The sequence below is a fragment of the Chiloscyllium plagiosum genome, chromosome 33 (genome assembly GCF_004010195.1).
Source record: "Chiloscyllium plagiosum isolate BGI_BamShark_2017 chromosome 33, ASM401019v2, whole genome shotgun sequence".
NCBI classification, from domain to species: domain Eukaryota; kingdom Metazoa; phylum Chordata; class Chondrichthyes; order Orectolobiformes; family Hemiscylliidae; genus Chiloscyllium; species Chiloscyllium plagiosum.
This window is the reverse complement of record NC_057742.1, coordinates 15,631,641-15,656,435: the sequence shown is the minus strand read 5'-3', so window position 1 is coordinate 15,656,435 and position 24,795 is coordinate 15,631,641. Positions and strand designations below refer to the sequence as shown.

Sequence of the window (24,795 nt, the reverse complement as noted above, 5' to 3'; positions counted from 1 at the left end):
TAAGACATTGTTGTGTACAATTTGGTCACAAATTTATCACATTCCAACAATATAGAAGACCTTCATTGGCTGTGGAGTGCTTTGAGACTTTTTATGACCGTGAAAAGCAAGTCTTTTCACGTGTTTAACATTAGACAAGCAAACAATAAGTAGCAGTAACATATACAATTCATATTCATAGTAGAAAGATTCCCCATAGCTTGTAAAATTAATTGCTTTTACAATCGTCTATTTTGAATTCTGATTCCTCTGAAATAGCACTTTAATATGTATTCACATGATTGTTCTCATATTTTCTCAATATAGTAATGTGACCAAATACTTGACGTAGAAACCAATCCTCCTCAATTTGAACAATTCACTTAAGACAACTGCTGAGGTTCCAGTTCAGGCATGTGTACTGTCAGGAGCTGTTTTTTTTTTTTAATTGAGTACCTGTCGTTTAAATATTATCTTGTATTATTCAGATCTGAATAATGAAGGACTTCCTTGTTTAAAATGTGAATGTTCATACCATAACAAGTGTTGGTGAACTCAAATAGCTACTTAATGACAAACAATGGACTAGTTTAAACATTTGATTTCAAAAGTGCTAAATTATTGGAATTAGCAAAAATCGTGCCCTCCATTACAACACTTTATAACATGAAAAATAGCTGTCTGTAGCCTAAGTTTGGAAGCAGTTTGTAAGTTTTATTTGATGTTGTATGGGATGTGGGTGTTTATTGCCTATTCCTAAATACCATAAGGGCTTTTAAGATCTGGAGCGACATGTAGGCCAGGCTGGGTAAAGTGACTGATTTTCTTCCATATAGAATGTTTAGCGAACCAGATGAGTTTTCACAATAGTTGTAAGTAAATTGGCTAATTAATAGAAGTCAGAGAGTTGGAATTGTGATGATGCTGCTCCTTTAACAAGGTTATGCTGTCCTTGGCATTTTTTTTTCAGAGGTAGTAAAAGCCTTCCGAAAAGTCTAGGTTTGAAGGGTTTTAGAGTCAATTTGATTATAGCTAATGAATACTGCCTCAGGCAAAAGGCTTTAAATTAAAAAAAAGACTTGTACGAGTTCTCCCAGTTCAGTTTTTCTTTGGTTTGGATTGGTTTTTAGCAGTCTGGCTGTTCACTGAAAGCGGGCAGTCAGCTTTGAGGCTGCTGGTCCAAGAAACAGCTATGTGGAAGAAGGTGTTCCATGCTGTGTGTGTGTGGACCCTGACAATGACTGACTGACTGCCCTCCATATAGAATGTTTAGTGAACCAGATGAGTTTTCACAATAGTTGTAAGTAAATTGGCTAACTAATAGAAGCCAGAGAGTAGAAATTGTGTTTATGGGACTTGTTGCAAATCCTGTTGCAAACAGGATTAAGTTGGGGCAATCTTTTAGGTTGTTGGATAGGTTCTTATTCTGTTCTCTTGTTTATATTTCATTTAGTAATCTTGTCAATAAATTCTGTTTTGTCTCTCTCTTGTAAGATCCTGTGTTTGATGTTACCTTTGTTGCCACTTCAAACCAATGATTATAGGACTGGTACCCAAGTTGTTAGGAAACCGATCTTGTACCCCTCTCTGACACATCATTTCAGTTGTTTAATCGCTCAAGATCACCCTTCTAGTTTTTTCATGCTGCAGGTCATTTATTAGCTCTTGCCAGACACTTAAGGGAGTACACTTGTTCGGGATGTCAGATTGGAAGTTTGAGTCAGAGAAAGTAAACAGATTATCTGCAAGGTAGCCTTATCCTATGCCTACCAATTCCATAAGAGGTTATTTTTCGTAAGTATATAATTCTTATTAAAGTCTCATTTCTTCCAAGTTGTACCTTTTCTGCCACTGATTTTAATAACATTTCTCTATAACTAATTCACCCTCAAGAACAGTATTCTTAAAGGGACAGGCAGGCTAGCAGCTAAATGTATAACTAAGCAGTGCCATTGGAGATATACCAGAACTTTAAAAGTTCTCATCTTATTTTCAATTAGTCAGAGCACTAATGAAGACAAGTTAGAGTGAAACAGAATTTGGGACTATTTGCATGTCATGCTTGTTTTCCATTGACAATTTAATAATGGTACAATGATCCACGATTTTTAAAAAAGTATTGTTACTTTCTTTTCCAGCTGACGTTTAAAAATCTTTCTTTTACTTCTTTTGTGAAGGTTCTGTATATTGAAGCTTTTCAGTAAGAAAAGTACAATACCGTGTCCATTATGTAAGAACATAACTACCAAGAGGTAGGTCAATATCAAGGTAATTAATATATTGTTTTAGTTGTTCATGGAGAACATTCTTTCCAGACCAAAAACAAACTGATCTTCATGAGATCTTATGCATTAGTATTTATTGGATTGTGCCAGTAAACATATTATACTCTAATTAAATTTGCTTTGTTTGATTGCACAGTTTTCCACTCCATGCTTGCATTCAGCTTTGCTTCTTCAATATCCTCATAAGACACAGCGGCACACAACGCTCAATGATTATTATTCTCTTGTTTCCAGTTTGGTGTTTCATTTAATTGATACTGTATTTTATTAACAACAACAATTTACATTTCTTAGTATCCTTAATTAGTAAAACATAGAAATGCATTTTCAGATTGATAACCATCTGTAGATCTACAAGCCTTTTCAGGAGTTGAGTTTATCTTGAGTAGACTGGGATTTCTAATGCTCAGGCTGCACCTTATTCAAGGGTGTTTGCATCAAAATTTGGGTTTCCAAGGTTCAGAGGTTGAAAGCAAACTTCAGTGTTTATTCAGAAACTTAATGTATAATGGGGGAGGAAATAGCCAGCAAGGTGATATTTATGTGTTTTAATCAATGGCATATCCAGACAGGACACTCTTTAGGCAGGTAATAAGCACATTAACAAAAACAGAAATTGCTCTAAAATCTCAGGAGGTCTGGCAGCATCTATGGAGAGAAATCAGAGTTAATGTTTCAAGACCAGTGAGCCTTCTTCAGAACAAGCATTAAGCTTGTGGGCTGCACTGGTTCAAGAAGATGACTCTCATCCACCTTCTCAAGCATAATTGGGGATGGGCAATAAATGATGGGGTTTCTAGCAACACTAATTTTTATGGAAGAATAACAAAAATAAACTTTGCATTAAGTCAAATCTGTATGTTGCATTGTGCAGGTATATACATATGTTATGAAGTGATTCAGTTAATCATATTGCTAGCAATTTTGTTATGTAAATTTATAGCATCCATTTAAATTTCTCCAATAGTTTTCTTCAACCTTATTTTCTATTTTAAGGTTCATAGAATTGTATGTTTTAGTTGATCAGGGAGTTTTAGAAAAGGCAGTGCTGTACTTGATGTAGCTGTGTTTTCAGGTTTTTTTTAAATTGCTTCTGCTTTGCAATTTGTCATGTCATGATAATGAATAATAAATAATGATTTAGCATACTCTGGCTCAAAACATGAATTAACCTTGTTTAAAACCGAATCGTTTTAAATTCAGACATTGAAGGTGACTTTAGCTTAGAGTTAAAGGTGGCCACCCCAATTTGCATCACCGTACATTCACATTCCAATCCAGTAAGATAGGGACAACATGTCTGCAAAAATCCATCAAGAACAATATCTTTGCAAATATAATAAGCCACATATCCTGTACATGTTAATAAGGCATCCAGGCAATCTGCCATTAAGCCTAATCATTTTGAAGGAGTCACCAAGCTCATTGAGCTATCATGGAATCCTAATTGATTCACTTGAACAGTAAAACTCTATCTCTTAGAGGAATATTCCCAGAAGTGAAATGGTCAAAATTGCAAAGGGGAAATGTACCAGAGATGACCATGTCTGAATCATTGGATGGTATTCATATGACAATATCACCCTTTGGTTTATTTTAAGCTTCTGCATCCCTGACAAGAGGATATTCAGATCACACAGGTGAAGTTGGAGAAGACCTGACGAGGGTCCCTCCTTCCTCCCCTTTCTTTGAATCCACTTTGCAATCTTAATTCTGTGTTTGTTGACTATGATCATGAAGCAGTGCTAAAGGCACAAGACTGCCAAATTCAGCCTGAAGCCAGCTGAGTCACAAAACTACAAAATGTTCATTTTACTTTTCATGGACTATAATTTGACTAACCTATCCTTCCCAGCAGAAATCTGTTTATAGGAGTGTGTGAACTTCAAATGGGTATAAGAATAGCAGAGCATGTTTGATTATTTAATAATGAAGCTAATCCCTTTCTTGAGGTTAACAAGAAAAACTTGACCAATTTGATTTTGGTACAAACAATCCATTTCAAACCATGATGCTTTGCAGTCAATGAGAAGTTTGAGAAGAGGGAAGCCATTTGATCCCACTTTGTATAATTTTAATAATAAGCACTAGTAGTGATTTAATGTAGATGAGTAATGCTCAATTTGCATCTACTATTTAAACACGCATCTACTATTGCTATACATTTTAGGAGTCTGCAGGAAAGCACACGCTTTAAACAACTTACAGAAGGCATTATGAAAATGATCCATGCCTTTCAATTGGACACAGGTTATGAGTGTGAGTATGTAAACTGCTTTGATTCTTTGTAATCATGTTTCATTTCACACCATACAATATTTCATCAAGTATGTTTGGTGAGGGATGTTCTCCTGAACTGTAGTTCAGAGGATGTTTGTTTACAGATATACAAGTTATGAAGTATTTGGGTAATGGGCAGGAAAATGTCCAAACGTTGCAACAAATTTAAATTGACCTGAACCACAAGACTAAATGTGGGAATAAAAGCAGACTGTAATATTCCTATATACAGAGTCATAGAGAGGTACAGCATGGAAGCAGACCCTTCAGTCCAACTCGTCCATGCCGAACAGATATCCCAACCCCAATCTAGTTCCACCTGCCAGCATCTGGCCCATATCCCTCGAAACCCTTCCTATTCATATACCGATCCAGATGCCTTTTAAATGTTGCAGTTGTACGAGCCTCCACCACTTCCTCTGGCAGCACATTCCATACATGTACCTCCCTCTGAATGAAAACGTTACCTCGTAGGTTCTCATTTATATCTTTCCCCTCTCACCCTAAACCAATGCCCTCTAGTTCTGGATTTCCCCACCCCAGGGAAAAGACTTTGTCTATTTATCCTATCCATGCCCCTCATGATTTTATAAACCTCCAAGGTCACCCTGTAGCCTCCGACACTCCAGGGAAAACCGTCCAGCCTATTCAACCTCTCCATGTAGCTCAAATCCTCCAACCCTGGCAACATCCTTGTAAATCTTTTGTGCACCCTTTCAGGTGTCACAACATTTTTCCGATAAGAAGGAGACCAGAATTGTATGCAATATTCCAACAGTGGCCTAACTAATGTCCTATACAGCCACAATGTTGCTCATAACGTTGTACCAAGCTGCTCATAGCCACTATGTATGTTAATGTTTCAAGTTGGTTTTCTTCCAAACTGAATTTTAGCAATTCTAAGAATAAGTTAGTATTTTGAGTTGAAACACAGTGGTCCTGAACTTGAGTGACCCCAGACTAACACCAATATGGTTGACTCTTAAGTACAGTCTAAAATGGCCGAGCAAGCCCCTTAATTGTATCAGACTGCTGCAAAGTCTAAAAATAAGAATGAAACTGGAATGACCAATTGACATTGACCTAAGTACCAAAAATGACAACAGAAAGCACAGGGTTAACCTTGTCAACCCTGCAAGGTTATCCTTAGTAATATCTGGGGGCTTGTGCCAAAAATGGGAAAGCTGTCCCACAAACTAGTTGAGAACAGGCTGACTTTGACATTGAATTCTACCATAAACACAATGTTCCAGCCACCATTGTCACCATCTTTGTGCGCGGTTGTTCCACTGGTAGGGCATGGGGGTTCCTTTTCTGATCATATCCCTTAATGTTGATTCTGGATCCATGATATCTGATTGTATTGAGGCAAACGTAGGCAAAGAAACTTCCAACTGGTTACTTGACTAATGAATCAGTCCCCCTCTGTGTTGCACGGAGCATTGAGAGTGACAAGGGCTCGGAATGGAGTCTGGGTGGGATGCTTCAGTGTCATTACCAAAGTAGCTTGGTAGCACCACTCCTGACTGAGCTGGCCGAGTCTTAAATGGCATTATTATGAGACTGATCCTGCAGCAGGTAATATGAGAACCAAAGTGATGAATCAAGTGATGACCTTGTCCTCACCAACCTACCTGTCACAACAACTCGTATAATAAAACCAAGAACTGCAGATGCTGAAGTTATGAAACAAAAACAGAAATTGCTGGAGAAACTGAGCAGGTCTGACAGGATCTGTGGAGAGAAAACAGTTAAAACTTTGAATTCAGTCCTGAGGAAGGATCACTGGACTCTGTTAATTCCTGATCAAGGGCTTTTGCCCGAAACGTCGTTTTTCCTGCTCCTCCGAAGCTGCCAAACATGCTGTGCTTTTCCAGCACAACTCTAATCTTGACTCTGTGTTAATGCTGCTTCCTCTCCACAGATGTTGCCAAGCCTGCTAAGTTTTTCAGCGATTTCTGTTTTTGTTTCTAGCAATTCATAACTTAGCTTCTATGAAACATTGTGGGTTGTGCGGCTGTACTCACACCATTGTAACCTTGGCCCAGCATATCCCCTAATCTACCATTTTACCTTCAGGCTGAGGTCAAACATGGTTCAATGAAGAGTGGACGAGGGCATGCCAGTCATACCTAAAAATGAGATGTCAATCTGGTGAAGCTACACCACAGGGTTACTTGCATGTCAAATGGACTCAGCATGCAATGCACCAGGCTAAAAGATTCCATAGCCATTGGAACATAAGAACTTAAAGTCTGCTCCGCCATTCAATAAGATCAAGGCTGATCTTTTCATGGACTTAGCTCACTTACATGCCTGCTGGTTGTTGTTGGGTAGTGGTGGTAGTTGGAGATGGAGCCCAAATGGCAAGTTAGACACACAAGGGTTGGTTCATAGCAAGTGGGGTAGGACAAAAGCTGTTCATGGGGATAATGGGTAGATGAAATGAATTGACTATACTGAAAGCAGCCCATGTCATTGGCAGGGTGCGGGGATAGATAAAGGTCATGGAAGGAAGTGTTCAGGCTCTAAAATTATTGAACTCCATATTGAGTCCTGAAGGCTGTGGGTCCTTGAGTAGAAAACGAGATGTTGTTCTTGTGCTGAACACTACACCAGGCCAAAGGCAGAAATGTTGGCCAGGCAGCACAGTGGGTGGTGGTGGGGGGGGTGTTGAAGTGGCAGACAACTAGAAGCTCAGGGTGATTTTTAGGGACAGAACATAGGTGTTATATAAAATGGTAACCACCAGTCTGCGTTTTGTCTCCCCAGTGTAGAAGAGACTACATTATGAGAAGTGAGTAGAATAGATGAGATTAAATGAAGTTCAGATAAATTGTTGCGTCTCCTGGAAGGCTCTGGCACCTGTAATTGTGAGGAGTGGGGAAGTGTTGCACCATCTGAGATTGCATAGGAAGATGGTATTGGGAGTGGATTTGGGGAGGTATTGGGTGTGGCACAGGGTGTCTTGGAGGGTACAATCCTTCCAAAATGCTGACCAGGGAGGGAAAAGGAATGCAGCCTCCTGCTGCATGTGGGGAAAATGCCAGTTTGTGATCCTTGGATGCAGATGCTGGTGGAGTGGAAAATGAGGATTGGCGGCCCCAGTTGGTATTGTGGGAGGGAAGAGAAGAGGTATGGACAGAGGTGCGGGAAATGGGTCACACATTGCTGAGGGTCTTGGAGTGTGTGATGCCGGGAATCCTCAGTTGAGGAAAAAGGTAGACATTTGAGCCCCCCTGTGTAAGTTGCCAACATCAGAATAGATATGTCAGAGATAGAGCGAAATGAGAATGGAGTGGATTCCTTACAGTAAGCAGGCTGTGAGTTTCCTAATTTAGACCGGGAGCTACAAAAAGTCTGGTCCATTCATTAAAAAAAAAACTATTTATTTATAATAAATAGATTCTAACTACAGGTCAACAATTATGAAGCTTTAATAAACAAATCCAATAAACTTTCCCTCAACACATGCAGGATAAAGTACATGGATGATATGGATGGAGGAAAGGACTGGGAAGGCAGTTCACTGGTCACTATCTACAGGGTTCAATGAATAACCTACTTTTGCTATGCCTTATGATCTTAATAAAATTATGTAATCCACATTGTAGTTTAGATTTTTTTCATTGTTTCAAAAAATTGGCTGTGTAGCTATTTTAGTTTTAATTTATTTTAGAATGATTGTTGTTCAAATCAAGCTTTTAAAATTGCTGTTAAGAGCTGATCTTGAATGATTTTTGAATGCATTACTCAAGTTATCACTCAAAAACTGTTAGGTAGCCATACAGCTTTTACAAAATAGAATAAAAGCTCAATCTGTTAAAATTAGTGAGTGAATGTGTAAATATATTAAATAATATTTGAAAAATTTGGATTACTTATGATCTTGCATGTTTTTTAACAGTCTCCATAGATAACACACCAAAAAAGACTCCAAGTGAGAACAGTGCTTACAGAGACTTATGGAAAGATGACACCCAGGCTTGGGGCAACAATACACCACAAAACGTTATAGCTACGGGAATCTCCAAAAATCGCACTTTGGTACTTCATATCTTTTATTGATTAAAAGGTTGCCAGCGGAGTACATCTCGCAGTGAATGTTATGAATTTTATTTTAACCATTCTAATCCAGATAACATTTTTGTAGTAGACTTTGGATATGTGATTTGATAATACCTGGGGCATTATCAAATCACATGTTCTGATATCTTGAACATTAACTTTCATTGACAAGATAGACCCTTAGATCTAAGGATGGAGAGACAAGCTGACCAAGTGGCAGACAGGGAAATCTGTGAATAGGAGTTCAATTAGATGCAAAAAACAATTTTTGAGTTCCATTTCTAGTTCTGACATATTAGGGCTATAAAACATGTCATCAAAGCAAGGTCATAAAATAAAATTCCCTCCCTAAATGGCTGAAATATTCATTTGAATTTACTGTGCAAGTCCAGCCTTGATGTTTGTGAGGAGTTTGACAACTAAGATGCAATGTGCCCAGTAATTTAGGGTTACTTACTGTTTGTAGCATATCTCATGCTTCTTGCAATTTGTTAAAATGTGCTGTGGTAGTGAATGTTGTGATTTTTCTCTTCTTTTTTCAGTTACTTCTAAGTCATGGTTTTGATTTTTATTCCCCTCCTTTTCACATTTCCTTAAATACTTAAACTTCCTTGTATACTCTGAATATGAGGTTGATAAACTGACTAAGTAAAAGATGTTTGCTTTTTAAACAAATTGCAAACCAAATGTGTTTAAGGTGATGGTTCAAAGCTGAAAATTTTTATTGCCAACTGATCTAATTTTAAGATTTCACAATGATGTTGCAGCTGTGAGTATTTTAACACAGCATGATATCAATTTTTAAGGCAACTTTCAAATGTGAACGTTAAGCTATGTAGAGACACTCATTGATTATATGGCAGTTACCTTGCTCAGAGATTTGGAACATGTCTTAAATAATTTGTGAAAGATGCTTCTGAAGTCTGAATTGGATCGGTCTTATGATCACTCCCTTATACTTGTACTCTGTTTCTGGAATACCAGGGGGAATTTGTTTGATCATTGCGCATTGTGCCAGACATCAGCGAGTGGGATTCTTGCATGCGATTTAGTCCAAAACATTGATGATTGTGATGTAATTTCTGCAGTTTGATCATTGTAGTTATTGATTAGAAAATAACTATATATTGCATAACTTAGATTGTATAATTAAAGATATTCTAAATAACATGTGTATTTCCTTACTCAGAACGTGTGCTCTGACCCCCCTTTGACTGAATTTGTAAGAAGAGTTTCCACAAGAAATAAAAGGCAGAAAGTAGAGGGAACAACAGCCTATGTTGGGATTGGTAAGAATTTTGATTGTTGTGCATGAACAGATGATCGTTGTTTTATGTGGCTTATTGCATTTCCCTAGACCAAAGGCCCACTTCTCTTAACAAAATTTGGGAGGGGAAGAATGTCTTTTCCCAAGGCATCAGCTGCCCCTTTAGAACAATCAGTTATCTTGTTTGACTACTGGTCAATTCTGCTTCCACTGTCTCGCTTTGAAGTAATAAGATAATCAGAGGATAATTTAGATTGAACAGTGAGAGCCTTTTTCCTCCGATGGCGATGGCTAGCACAAGGGGACGTAGCTTGAAATTGAGGGGTGATCGATATAGGACAGATGTCAGAGGTAGTTTCTTTACTCAGAGTAGTAAGGGCATAGGATGCACTGCCTGCAACAGTAGTAGACTCACCAACTTGAAGGGCATTTCAGTGATCAGTGTATAGGCATATGGATGAGAATGGAATAGTGCAGATGAGATGGCTTCAGATTGGTTCCACAGGTCAGCGCAACATCGAGGGCTGAAGGGTCTGTACTGTGCTGTAATGTTCGATGTTCTAATGCTTAATTGCTCTATAGATTCTTTAATGCTTACTTAAATTATTCATTTGAAGATTATCAACTTTGAAGATAAGTTGTTTGATAGTTTTTTTTAATGGTATTGTTTGAAGAGTAAATGCTGGCAAGGGTTACTGGGTGCTCTCCTTGTTTGTCTTTGGATACTGCTGTGGACTCTCTTTCTTCCAGTGGATCTTTTCGTGATTTAGTACTGGGGTGACACCTCTAGCGGTGAAACACTCGTGGTCCAGGTTATCTCATCAGTTTTGTCAGGTGAACCCATGAGATAGATGTGTTCCTGCTTGTGTAACAGCTGGCATTTGATCAACATACAGATGTTTAAAATGTTTTTTTTTGTTTTACAGATTCAGATTCTTCCGAGGAGCCTTTGTTCAAAACACATATTAATATAAAGTAAGTGGAACTAGACAAATCGGAAGAATCTTGCCCTGTAAGGCGCCAGAAACCTAACTGCATTTCATAAATGTTTTTCTAATGCTCTTTTGGGTTGATATTTTAAAAATGTGAAGTGAGCAATAGAGCACTGAGACAGCCTTTGGCCCAGACTGGTCCATGCTGACCAAAATGCCTATCTACGCTAAAGCCATTTCCCTGCACTTAGCCCATATTCTTCTAGTCCTTTCCTATTCATGTATTTGTCCAAATGCCTTTTAAATGTTGTTAATGTACCTGCCTCAACCACTTCCACAGGCAGCTCATTCCATATGCATACCACGCTCTGTGCTTTTAAAAAAAAAAGTTGCCCCCAGGTTCCCTTTTATTCTTTCCCCTCTAACCTTAAACTGATGCCCTCTAGTCCTTGGTTCCCCAACACTGGGAAAAACACTGAGTGCATTCACCCTATCCATATCTCTTATGATCGTATGCACCTCCTATAAAGACCCCCTCAGCCTCCTATGCTGTAAAGATAAAAGTCCTAGTTTGTCCAACCTCTCCCTGTAATTCAGACCATTGAGTCCAGACAACATCCTTGTAAATTTCTTCTGCACTGTTTCCAGTTTAATAACATCCTTCCTGTATAACAAGGTTACCAAAACTGAACACCATAATCCACATATGACCTCACCAACGTCCTGGAAAACTGCAACATAACCTCCCAACTTCTATACACAGTGTCCTGACTGATGCAGGCCAGTGTGTCAAAAAGCCTCCTTCACTGCCCTGACTACCTGTGTCTCCACTTTCAGAGAACTGTAAACCTGAACGCCAAGAACCCTCTGTTTCACTACACTCCTTAAGGCCCTACCATTCACCATGAAACTACTATCTTGATTTGACTCTCCAAAATGCAAGACCTTACACTTATCTATATTAAACGCCACTGCTTGGTTCACTTCCCCAGCTGACCAAGGTCCTGCTGCAATTTCTGATAAACTTCCTCACCCACAATGCCACCTATTTTAGTGTTATCAGCAAACTTACTAATCATGCCTTGTACATTCTCATCCTAATCATTGAAATAGATAACAAATAGTAATGGACCTGGTAGTGACCCCTGAGGCACTTACGAGTCACAGATCTTCAGTGCGACAAGCATCCTTCCACTGTTATCCTCTGTTTCCTACCATCAAGCCAGTTTTGTGTCCCAGTTTGTCAGCTCGCCCTGGATTTCACGCAATTAACCTTCCAGAGCAACATACTGTGTAGAACCTTATCAAATGCTTAGTGAAATCCATATAGACTACGTCTTCTACCACCCTGCCCTCATCAACCTTCCTGATCACTTCGTCAAAGAACTCTAACAAATTTGTGAGGCATGATCTCCACTCACAAAGCCGTGCTGACTACTCCTAATCAAACCCAGCCTTTTCAAATGCATGTATATCTCATCCCTCAGAATCTTTTCGGATGTTAAGCTTACTGGTCTGTAGTTCCCAGGCTTTTCTTTGCAGCCTTTCTTGAATAATGGCACAACCTTCACTACCCTGCTGTATTCTGGAAGCTCACCACTGGCTAACGATGATGCAAAAATATTAGGCAGGGCCTCTGCAATTTCTTCTCTATCCTCTTGGTGTTCTTGGATATACCTGGTCAGAACCAGGAGATTTATCCACCTTCATACGTTCTAATGCACCCAACACTACCTCTACTGTAATATCGACTTTCCCGGAGATATCACCACTAACTTCCCCAATTTTCCAAGTTTCATATCTTTCTCCATGATAAACAGAGAAATATTCATTAAGAAACTCACCCATCTCCTGTGGCTCTCTATGTACATGTCCACTCTGGTTCTTCGGGGGGCCCTATTTTCTCTTTAGTTTTTTTTCCTTTAATAAACCTAATGTACCTCTTTGGATTCACCCTAATCTTCTCATCCAAGGCTACCTCATGCCTCTCTTTTCGCCCTCGTGATTTCCTTCTTCAGTAAACTCCTATATTCCCTGTATACCTCCAAGAATACCCTTGATCCCAGCTGCCTGTACCTGACCTCCTTTTATCGGGTCGAAGCCTCAATATCACTTGTCATCCAGGCTTCCCTATTCCTGCCAATCTTGTCCTTCACCCTCACAGGAACATATAGACCTTAAAAAGTGAGATAGCTAGAGTTTGAGGTCTTCCACTTGCCAGAGGTCCCTTTGCCTGCAAACAAACTACTGCAATCAACCCTTGCAAACTCCAGTCTAATTCCATCAAAATTCTCCTTGCCCCAATTTAGAACTTGAACCTCTGGACCAGTTTCGTCCCTAACTACTTTAAATTTAATAGAACTAAGGTCACTGGTCCCAAAGTGCTCCCCCACTGTCACTCCCATCACCTACCCTGCCCTATTTCCAAAGAGGTTTGTCCCTTCCCAAGTAGGATCCTCTATGTACCCCTTGAGGAAACTTTCCTGAATGCACTTAACAAATTCCACTCTCTCTAAGCTCTTAACGCTTTGGCAGTCCTAGTCTATGTTAGGAAAATTAAAATCCCCTGCTATGACAGCCACATTGCTCCTGCACATCTCTCCAATCTCCCGACATATTTGTTCCACTAATTCCTGTTGAGTATTTGGCCTATAGTGTAACCCCAATAATATCACTGTATTTCTTATTATTATTTCTTAGCTCCACGCACAAAGCCTCACTGGATGATCCTTCAGTTATTTCATCTCTGACTCATCTCTGACTACTGATGTGATATTCCCCTTAATCAAAAATGCAACTCCCGCTACCCGACTTACAAAACCTCTGTCCCACCTAAAGCACCTGTACTCCGGCACATTAAGCTGCCAGTCCTGTCCCTCCCTTAGCCATGTTTCTGTAATGCCTATAATATTCCAGTCCCACATACCTATCCACACCCTGATTTCATCGGCCTTACCTGTCAGCCCTCTGGCATTGAAGTAAATGCAATTTACTCCTACAGGCATTCTTTATTTTCTGTCGTGTTCCAGCCTGAGCTGTCTCTTCAACTTAGTATTCTGATTACTGTGTCTCCTTCGAGCTTCGCACTTACCTCTCTGCTATTGAGGACTCCACCCTCTGCCAATCTAGTTTAAACCCTCCCTTACAGCATTAGCAAACCTGGCTGCCATGATATTGGTCCCCCTCCAGTTCAGGTGCAACCCGTGCCTCTTGAACAGGTCACCTCTGCCCCAGAAAAGATCCCAGTGATCTAAAAATCTGAATCCCTGCCTCCTGCGCCAGTTCTTTAGCCATGCGTTTATCTGCCATATCCTCTTGTTCTTATCCTCACTAGCACGTAACACTGGAAGTAATCAGGAGATTATCACTAATGAGGAACCGCTTTTTAACATTTTTCCGAGCTCTCCATGATCGTTATGCGGAACCTCATCCCTATTACTACCTATGTGATTAGTATTAAAGTGCACTTCATAGACTGATAAAAGTTAAAATGATTATTTTATCTCTAATGTTTGATACTATTTAGAAAAGATTATTGACTTGCGAGTGAAGATCAGCCACCATGGCAAAGATGGGGTTTCAATGCCTTATTATCCATTAGGATTTTTGAGCTTTTAAATACTGTTTCCATACTTGATCATTTGGTTCTGTAACCTTTATTGAAGTAACTGATATTTTGAACACATTTTTATTAATTCTCAAGTGACTCAGATTTTGCTAGGTGTGGAGCAGGATGGGGACATGGGCAGATTTGCATTCAGGTCCTGAAATGTCTGACTGTTACCCTGATGTGCGCACAACACTTTCAAGCCAGCAATCTGAGTTCAGCAGTTCTGTGACGAGTATTACCTCTGTTTAGTTCTCTCATTGCTGTTAGAGTCCCTGCATAAAGGTGTATCTTGTTTCTTGAGCAACAAATCCAATCCTGGGAAAATAATTCTGTATAGTGTCACATTGGGTATCTACATTGTGATTTAATTATACAGGTATTCTTTAAACTGAACTTTTGAAATTTTTTTTCCGCTTCTTCCTTCATCTCAAACTTTGCATCATCTGTATTTTACCCGCTAAGTTTGTTGAAAAGTGATTTGTGCATGAGTGTTTTTCCATTTCTGCTTGGTTGTCAGAAAATGCTGTGATTTGCATTGTTTGGAAAGCATAAGGATATCACTGCAACCTCACACTGTGATTCCCTATTGAAGAATATTGCAATCCACTGCACAGCAAGACTGATAAAATTCTTTTTGATAAGATTAGAAGATCTCATCGTGAGGCTTTCTTTTGAGGTCAACAGTGAGTGCCCTTGTTCTGCTGTCAACCATAAGTGCTGGCTTAAAAGTTCCTGAATTGACCAGAAAAATGGGCTGCTAGGAAATAAATAGGTCAGGCAACTTCTTAGCTCCAACTCCCCACCTCCCTCCCCCTACCCCTCACCATTTTGGGAAAACACAGGTGTAAAGCTTAGTGTTACAGCTAATACTTAACAGATATACTTTCCTACTGCTACTCATACTGATTAGTCATCCTGATCCAAGTCTGTGTTAGCATGATTATCTATTAACTACTTCACCCTGTACTTTCTTTGATGTCCCAGATTAGTTTCGTTTCAAAACCCAATTTCATTTTTCAAATGAAGATTTGTAATACCAATAATTAGTTCACTAAAGCTTGAATTCCATAATTGCTGTTCTGGTTGTTCCCGTAGATCAACATTACGTTCAAGGACTGTGAACATGAATACTACTCCTCAAAAAGAGAAAATTGATCAGTGTGACAATGATGAGAAACTTTACCAAGGGAAAAAATCAAAATTATCGAAACCAATACTGGAGGAACTGTTTTCATCAAAAATAGGTATGCTTTTGATTGAATTGCCAAAATCCTAGACTTCAGAGTTTGTATTTTCTGAGGCAATAAATATCCTGTCGAAATGAATTCAACTTTATAACTATTGGATTCAAAACACTAAAAACTGGTCGCAGGTGAGTTTTGTGAAAGTACTATTGAAATCCTGCAGCTCTGACAGCATCTGTGGAGAGTAAAATGTTTTGACTCCAATATGACTTTTTCAGAACTGCATTTACAGCCTTCTTGTCTTAATTTATTGTGATCTCTTATCTGAAACAAGCACTGGTAATTGGACTAAAGCAATTTCTAGTAGTAAATGCTTTTTTGAAAAAGAAATGGAAAAGGATCTGGGTATTCCAGGATGGAGGACAGGAAAAAATTGTGGCTGTAAGAGCTGCTCCTTTTGTTTGAGATATTTTAGGTGCTGGAGGTGATTTCCTCAAATTCCAGGAGCAGCAATTACTGTTTTAGATGCTGTTGCATTGTTTTGGAACTTTCGTGGGAAAAGATCAAAACAACAGCACTTTTAAAAAGAGAAAAACAGACTAAAAGCAGCAACCAGATGGTCAGTGAGGGAGAGAAAGAAACCTACACTGCTAACCGACACAGCAATGAATCTGCACAGTTACTGTCGTTGCTGTTTGAGTTCATATATCTCTGGAAATCAGAGTGCGTTGAGGAAAAATTAACAAAGAGTGAAATTCATAGCTGACTTTGGAGGAACCTGTGTGGGAGAGCTCACAGCACAGGAACAGAGAAGTGCATTGTTTTAACCTTGCTGTACGTCTCCAGTAGTGAGTAGATCGGGTTCTTTTCTGATTTATGTTTTCTTGAGTTTTGTCTTTAAAAATATAAACCATAAGTACTAAGTTGGCCTGGAGCACTGTTTTTTTAGAGCAAAAAGGTGAAGCTATTTTCTGGGTCTGTAAATTGTGAAGGAGCAAAGATGGCTTTGAGTAGAGTGATATGCTCTTCCTGTCGAATGTAGAGTTTAGGGAGAGTTTCCATGTTACTGATAATTATGTCTGCATGAAGGGTCTTTGGTTGTGAATCCTATCTGATCGCATGGAGTGGCAGTTAGAGGCAATGAGGAATTTACAAGAGGTAGAGGCTATGATGGATAGCAGTTGTAGGAAGGGACAAAAGCACAGATATAGTCAGAGAGATGGCTTAACTCTAGGAAAGGTAGGAGGAGTAGGCAGGTAGTCTTCTGTGGCTATCCCCATTTCAAACAAGTATGCTGTTTTAGAAAATGTAGGGTATGGATTCTCGGAGGAATGTAGCACAAACAGCCAAGTTTCTGGTATCGAGACTGGCTCTAATGCAATGAAGGGTACATCAGGTTCCAAACAATCGATTGTGATAGGGGACTCTATAGTCTGAGGCACAGACAGACGCTTCTGCGGCCAGCAGCGAAATCTCAGAATGATGTGTTGCTTCCCTGGTGCCAGAATCAAGGGTATCTCACTGGGTGCAGAATCTGCTCAAAGGGGAGAGGAACCAGCAGGAATTCATTGTACACGTTGGAGCTAACGACATAGAAAGGAAAAAGAATGAGATTCTGAAGGGAGAATTTGGAGAGTTGGGCAAGAATTTAAAAAGGAGATCCTCGCAGGTATTAATATCTGGATTACTCACGGTGCTACAAGCTAGTGAGGGTCGGAATAGGAAGATAGAGCAGATGAATGGCTGGAGAGCTGATGCAGGGGAGAAGGGTTCACATTTTTGGATCATTGGAATCTCTTCTGGAGCAGGAGTGAACTGTACAGGAAAGACGGACTGCACCTGAATTGGAAGGGGGCTAATATACTGTCTGGGAGATTCGATAGAGCCACTTGGAAGGATTTAAACTAGTCGGGTGGGGTTTTGGAGGGGGAGGAGGATTGGTGGTTAGGTGGGACCCAGGGAAATAGTGAGGAAAGAGATCACTCTGAGAATGGTATAGTTGGGAAAGGGACTGAGTCAAACAGTCAGGGCAGGCAGGGACAAAGCAGAGGACAAGGTAGGACTGACTGATAAGTTAAACTGCATTTACTTCAATGCAAGAGGCCAAACTGGGAAGGCAGATGAACTCTGGACATGGTAAGGAACATGGGGCTGGGATATCATAGCAATTACAGAAACATGGCTCCGGGATGGACAGGAATGATTTTGGATACAAATGCTTTTGCAAGGATAGAAGGAGGGGGGGGAAAGAGAGGACAGGGAGTGGCATTTTTGATAAAGGATAGCATTACTGCTGTATTTAGGGTGTGTATTCTCAGGAAACATCCAAGGAAGTTATCTGGGTGGAACTGATAAATAAGAAAGAGATGATCACCTTAGTAGAATTGTATTATAGACACCCTCAATAGTCAGCAGGAAATTTTAGAAACAAATTTGTATGGAGATTTCAGTTAGCTGTAAGAACAATAGAGTAGTTATTGTTGGGGATTTTAACTTTCCAAACATAGACTGGGGCTGCCAGAGTATTTTAAGGATTTAGATGGGTGAGGAATTTATTAAGTCTACACCAGAAAAATTTGATTCAGTGTGTGGATGTATATACGAGAGAAGGTACAAAACTTGACCTACTCTTGGGAAATAAGGCAGGGCAAGTGACTGAAGTGTCAGTGGGGGAGCACTTTGCAGCCAACAACCATAATTAATTCTATTAGTTTTGAAATAATAATGGGAAAGGATAGACCGGATCTAAAAGTTGAAGTTCTAAATTGGAGGAAGGCTAATTTTGACAGCATTAGGCAAGAACTTTCAAAAGCTGATTGGGGGCAGATATTCACAGGTAAAGGGTTGGCTGGAAAATAGGAAGCCTTCAGAAATGAGATAACAAGAGTCCAGAGAAGGTATATTCCTGTTAGAGTGAAAGGGAAGGCTGCATGATGAAAGAAATTGAGGGTTTGGTTAAGAAGAAGAAGGAAGCATATGTCAGATATGGACAGGATAGATTGAGTGAATCCTTAGAGTATAAAGGCAGTAGGAGTATACTTAAGAGGGAAATCAGGAAGGCAAAAAGGGGACATGAGATGGTTTGGGCAAATAGAATTAAGGAGAATCCAAAGAGTTATTTATAAATACATTAAGGACAAAAGGGTAACTCGGGAGAGAATAGGGCCCCTCAAATATCAACAAGGCAGTCTCTGTGGAACCACAGGAGATGGGGAGATACTAAACGAGTATTTTGTCAGTTTTACTATGGGGAAGGCCATGGAAGCTATAGAATGTGGGGAAATAGATGGTGACATCTTGAAAAATGTCCATATTGCAGAGGAGGAAGTGCTGGATGTCTTGAAACGCATAAAAGTGGATAAATCACCAGGACCTGATCAGGTGTCCCCTCTGTGGGAAGTGATTATTCGGCCCCTTGCTGAAATATTTCAATCATGGATGGTCACACGTGAGGTGCCGGAAGACTGGAGGTTGGCTAACGTGGTGCCACTATTTTAAAAAGGAAAAGCCAGCAAACTATTGTCCAGGTGAGCCTGACATCGGTGATGGGCAAGTTGTTGAAGGGAATCCTGAGGGACAGGATTTACATGTATTTGAAAAGGCAAGGACTGATCAGGGATAGTTAGCATGGCTTTGTGTGTGGGAAATCCTGTCTCACGAACTTGATTTGAGGTTTTTCAAGAAGTAACAAAGAGGATTGATGAGGGCAGAGCAGTAGACCTGATCTAATATGGATTTCAGTAAGGCGTTTGACAAGGTTCCTCATGGTAGACTGGTTAGCAAGGTTGGATCTCATGGAATACAGGGAGAACTAGCCATTTGGATACAGAAGGTAGAAGGCAGATGGTGGTGGTGGAGGGTTGCTTTTCAGATTGGAGGCCTGTGACCAGTGGTGTGCCACAAGAATCGGTGCTGGGTCCACAACTTTTCTTCATTTTACATAAATGATTTGGATGTGAACATAGGAGGAGGTATAGTTAGTAAGTTTGCAGATGATACCAAAATTGGAGGTGTCATGGTCAATGAAGAAAGTTACGTCAGATTACAAGGGGATCTTGATCAGATGGGCCAATGGGCTGAGGAATGGCAGATGGAGTTTAATTTAGATTAATGCAAGGTGCTGCATTTTTTGGGAAAGCAAATCTTAGCAGGACTTAGACACTTAATGGCAAGGTCCTCAGGAGTGTTATCGAACAAAGAGACCTTGGAGTGCAGGTTCATAGTTCCTTGAAAGTAGAATCACAGGTAGGTAGGATACTGAAGAAGGTGTTTGGTGTGCTTTCCTTTATTGGTCAGAGCAATGAATATAGGATTTGGGAGGTCATGTTGCAGCTGTACAGAATGTTGGTTAGACCACTTTTGGAATATTGCGTGCAATTCTGGTCTCCTTTCTATCGGAAGGATGCTTTGAGCTATAAGGAGAGGCTGAATAGGCTGGGGCTGTTTTCCTTGGAACATCAGAGGGGTGACCTTATTGATGTTTCTAAAATCATGAGGGATATGGATTGGATAAATAGACAAAGTCCCCTGGGGTGGGGGAGTCCAGAGCTAGAGGGCCTAGGTTTAGGGTGAGAGGGGAAAAATATATAAAAGGAATGTAAGGTGCAACTTTTTCCACATAGAGAGTGGTTCCTGTATGGAATGAGCTGCCAGAGGGAATGGTGGAGGCTGGTACAATTACAACATTTAAAAGGCATCTGGATGGGTATATGAAGAGGGAGGGTTTCGAGGGATATGGGCCAAGTGCTGGAAAATGGGACTCTATTAGATTTGGATATCTAGTTGGCATGGACCAATTGGACCCAAAGGTCTGTTCATGCTGTGTATCTCTATGACTAATGACTCTAAAATTGATTGAAGTGGGCAAACCTGAATGATCGAATAGGCTTTGCCATTTGATGGTTCCTGTGCTGTTGGCGGCAGTAGAAACTAGTTTTGCAGATTACATTGTTTCATTGAAGGCCTCATTCTAATCAATAAAAACACAATAGAGTTGCCTAGTGTTATTTTTGTCACTGAGTCATGTGAAATTGATTGATATCCAAGGGGTATTATTCTGTTATCTTGGGGGACTGAGATTTCTTCAAAGAATCTTTTACTTACAGGCACAATATTTCATTGGAAAATGTTGAAAGGAGATTCTTCAACTCTTTTTTACTGAAAGATTAGTCGTGCAAATTGGACCTTTCATCTGCAAGTAGTAGCTTCAAGGCTGGTTGTTCATACTTTCTTTGGTACTTTCACACTCGGTACATGTATTCAAAAAGTATAAAACTATTCACCGTATTACAAATTTAATGTTTTGATTTATCATTTTATCACGGATTTTTCAAACACTGTATTTCTGAGGACCAGAATCACCAGTTTTTCCCAAAAAGGTAGACTTGATTCCCTTTAATAACTTATCAATTAGCATACATTTGATTCTATATTAGCATACTCATTGCAGAATTTAGTTTAGGCTAACTAAGATATGTTTCATACTGGGATTCCCATTTTTCTTTCCAGGTATGCATTTAAATATTTAGACTCTATTGCCCCATATAATCTTAAGTTATCTTTAAAACTCTTAAGAGGAGAGATTTGGATGTGAGCATAAGAGGTATAGTTAGTAAGTTTTCAAATGACACCAAAATTGGAGGTGTAATGGACAGCGAAGAAGGTTACCTCCGTTTACAGCGGGATCTTGATCAGATGGGCCAATGGGCTGAGAAGTGGCAGATGGAGTTTAATTTAGATACATGTGAGGTGCTGCATTTTGGGAAAGCAAAGCTTAGCAGGATTGATATATTTAATGGTAACGTCCTTGGGAGTGTTGCTGAACAAAGAGATCTTGGAGTGCAGGTTCATAGCTCCTTAAAAGTGGAGTTGCAGGTAGACAGGATAGTGAAGAAGGCATTTGGTATGCTTTCTTTTATTGGTCAGAGTATTTAGTACAGGGGTTGAGAGGTCATGTTACAACTGTACAGGACATTGGTTAGGCCACTGTTGGAATATTGCGTGCAGTTCTCGTCTCCTTCCTATTGGAAAGATGTTGTGAAACTTGAAAGGGTTCAGAAAAGATTTACAAGGATGTTGCCAGGGTTGGGGGATTTGAGCTACAGGGAGAGATTGAATAAGCTAGGGCTGTTTTCCCTGGAGTGTCGGAGGCTGAGGGGTGACCTTATAGAGGTTTACAAAATTGAGGGGCGTGGATAGGACAAAGAGACAAAAGCTTTTCCCTGGGTTGGGGAAGTCCAAAACGAGAGAGCATAGGTTTAGGGTGAGAGGGGAAAGATATAAAAGAGCCCTAAGGGGCAACCTTTTCACGCAGAGGGTGGTATGTGTATGGAATGAGCTGCCAGAGGAAGTGATGGGGGCTGGTACAATTGCAACATTTAAGAGGCATCTGGATGCGTATATGAATAGGAAGGGTTTGGAGGGATATGGGCCGGGTGCTGGCAGGTGGGACTAGATTGGGTTGGAATATCTGGTCAGCATGGATGAGTTGGACTGAAGGGTCTGTTTCTGTGCTGTATATCTCTGACTCTATGAAGGGTTCATGTGGCACTGCAGAGATTTGGGCTGAGAAGATTAAAAGTTGATCCAATAACAGGGCATTTTGAGGAGTGGAGGAGAAATGTACGATTATGCTGATGCCAGGCTAAACAGGCTAAGTTAATGTGAAAAGTTAAAGAGTACATGATACTAACAAGTTTTGATAATGTAATTCTATATTGTGGATTGAAGCATATAAAAGCACTGCAGATCAGTGATGATGGGATCTGTGGAGAAGCAGAACATGATATAAATGTGTAACATAGTATGAATACCTGAATTTTAAACCAGCTGGAGGGATGAAAATTTCGCAAGGAAGGTATTAAACAGATTTAGTCTAGAGGTGAAAAATGTGAATCTCTTAATTATGTGAACACCAATGTGAGGTTGGAAACATGGTTAAAATCTTCATAATTGGTTGGAATTAATGTTTGAAGCTCCACTTTTGGCCAAATGAAATCCTCTTGTGTAGTCTGAGTAATCGGCCAGGGACGAGAATGGAATTAGTGGGAATGTAATGTAATGTAATGTGTATTGGAGACTGAATGGTCTGTCTTTCATCTTGGAATTCAACTGAGACAAATTTTAACTTTCCCAAAACTTCTGTAAGGTGACATTCTGAATGTGAAGAGATCAAGATTGGTGTGATGAATGCTTACCCCATGCTGTGTATGATTCTATAGCGCAGCTTGTTGTTAAAGTGGAGGACAATGGGGCTGATTTTAAAAATAATACCTTCAGAAGCAGAAAGAAATTTTTGAAAGGGAACTCTTCTTTTTACGTACAGTAGAGTTGGAGCTAAACATTGCATAAGAGACAAAAATGTTGAATTTTGCGGACATCAAGTTCTTGGCAGGTACAGAGGGCTGACTGAAAAACTTGAGCAGAGAGCCTTTAGAGATAAGTATTTGGAGATGGCAAATGATTTTTTTTCATGAGGAAGTTAAAAGTGGAAATGTTGTTGTTTGAGACCAGATGGGTTAAGGGTGGATTTTTGAAGGAAGTTCCTGATGACCATTTTGAATCGGAATAGAGTGGTGCCTGTGCAAAGTTAGTGTAGAAATATTGACAAGTATGCAGCAGGCAGTCATTCTTCTGAAACCCAATGAGACACAGTAATAATTAACAGAGGTAAGCCAATTCGGCAATTAAAGGAATGACTCTCCCTGGTGTATGGCAGATATGCTCCAGTGCAACATTTCAACCTGAAGGAACAAAAATGGGCTCACCATTTCCGGCAACCGACTCCACACAGGCATCTACTTCAAACTCGCAGACTCCCACAGTTACCTGGATGACACCTCCTCCCACCCCCACTCCTGAAAAAGCGCTATCCCTTACTCCCAATTCCTCTGCCTCTGCCATATCTGCTCCCAGGAGGAGCAATTCCGCTCATAGACATGCCAGATGGCCTCCTACTTCAAGGAATGCAATTTTCCTATTCCACGTAATCAACAATGCCTTCCAGCCCATCTCCACTACCTACATATCTGCCCTTGAATCCTACCCTTCCAATCGCAATAAAGATAGAATTCTCCCTAGTCCTCACCTTCCAGCCCACTAATTTCTGGATGCAGCACGTTATCCTCCGCCATTTCCGCTAACTACAGTCTGAGCCCGCCACCAGAGATATACTTACTCCCCACCCCTATCAGCATTCCGCAGAGACCATTCCCTCCGCCACTCCCTTAATAGATGCACACCCCTCCATCAACCTACCCCCCTCTCCCCACAACTTCTGTTGCCACAGCAAGGGGTGTAAAGCCTGAGCCTCACCCTCGTCCGAGGCCCTAAAAGATCCTTCCTCCTCCAGCAGAGATTTTTCTGCACATCCAAACACCTCATCTGCGTCCATTGCTCTCAATGTGGTCTCCTGTACATTGGGGAGACAGGACGCCAACTCGGTGAAGGTTTCAGGGAACATCTCTGCGACACATGCACCAAACAACCCCTCCGGCCAGTGGTCGATCACTTCAATTCGCCCTCCCACTCTGCCAAGGACATGCAAAACTTGGGCTACATCCACTACCAAATCTAAGCCACTTGACGCCTGGAGGAAGAATGTCTCATCTTCCCCCATGGGGCTCTCCAGCCACATGGCATCAATGTTTGACTTCACCAGTTTCCTCATCTCCCCTCCCCTCACTTCATCCCAGATCCAACCCTCCAACTCGGCACCACCCTCTTGAAATGTCCTATCTGCTCATTTTCCTTCACACCTATCCGCTCCAACCTATCAACATCACCCCCCACCTGCATCAATGACTTCCCAGCTATCCCACCCCCATCCACTTATTTCTGTCTCAACATTTTCCCCCCACCCACCCCACATTCCCAATGAAGGGCTTATGCCTAAAACATCAATTCTCTTGCTACTCTGATGTTGCCTGACCTGCTGTGCTTTTCCAGGGCTACACTTTTTCACTCTGATCTCCAGCATGTGCAGTCGTCTCTCTTTCTCCTACAGCACAGAATATGGAACAATGTTTGGAACAAGGGAATTAAAGGCTGGGTTGAAGAATTAGTTGAGCAGGTCAACAGGGCAAATGCTTGGGAATTTGAGAATAAATTTATTGATAGTACTGAGTAACAGGAGGAAGTAACAGAAACATTGCTGACTGTTCAAATTGAGGGAAACCATAGGAGTTGGCAC

At 40.4% G+C, this 24,795-nt stretch overlaps 1 protein-coding gene across 3 annotated transcripts in view; it reads left to right on the top strand.

The window, feature by feature from the left end:
- LOC122539881 (breast cancer type 1 susceptibility protein homolog) overlaps window positions 1-24,795 on the top strand; it is an 86,012-nt gene that overhangs the window by 18,075 nt on the left and 43,142 nt on the right. For all 3 annotated transcript variants that reach the window (XM_043675020.1, XM_043675021.1, XM_043675019.1), the window contains 6 exons: window positions 2,157-2,231; window positions 4,435-4,523; window positions 8,452-8,591; window positions 9,802-9,901; window positions 10,806-10,854; window positions 15,517-15,665. In XM_043675020.1, coding sequence (XP_043530955.1) covers window positions 2,157-2,231; window positions 4,435-4,523; window positions 8,452-8,591; window positions 9,802-9,901; window positions 10,806-10,854; window positions 15,517-15,665 — 602 coding nt within the window. The remainder of the gene's footprint in view (window positions 1-2,156; window positions 2,232-4,434; window positions 4,524-8,451; window positions 8,592-9,801; window positions 9,902-10,805; window positions 10,855-15,516; window positions 15,666-24,795) is intronic.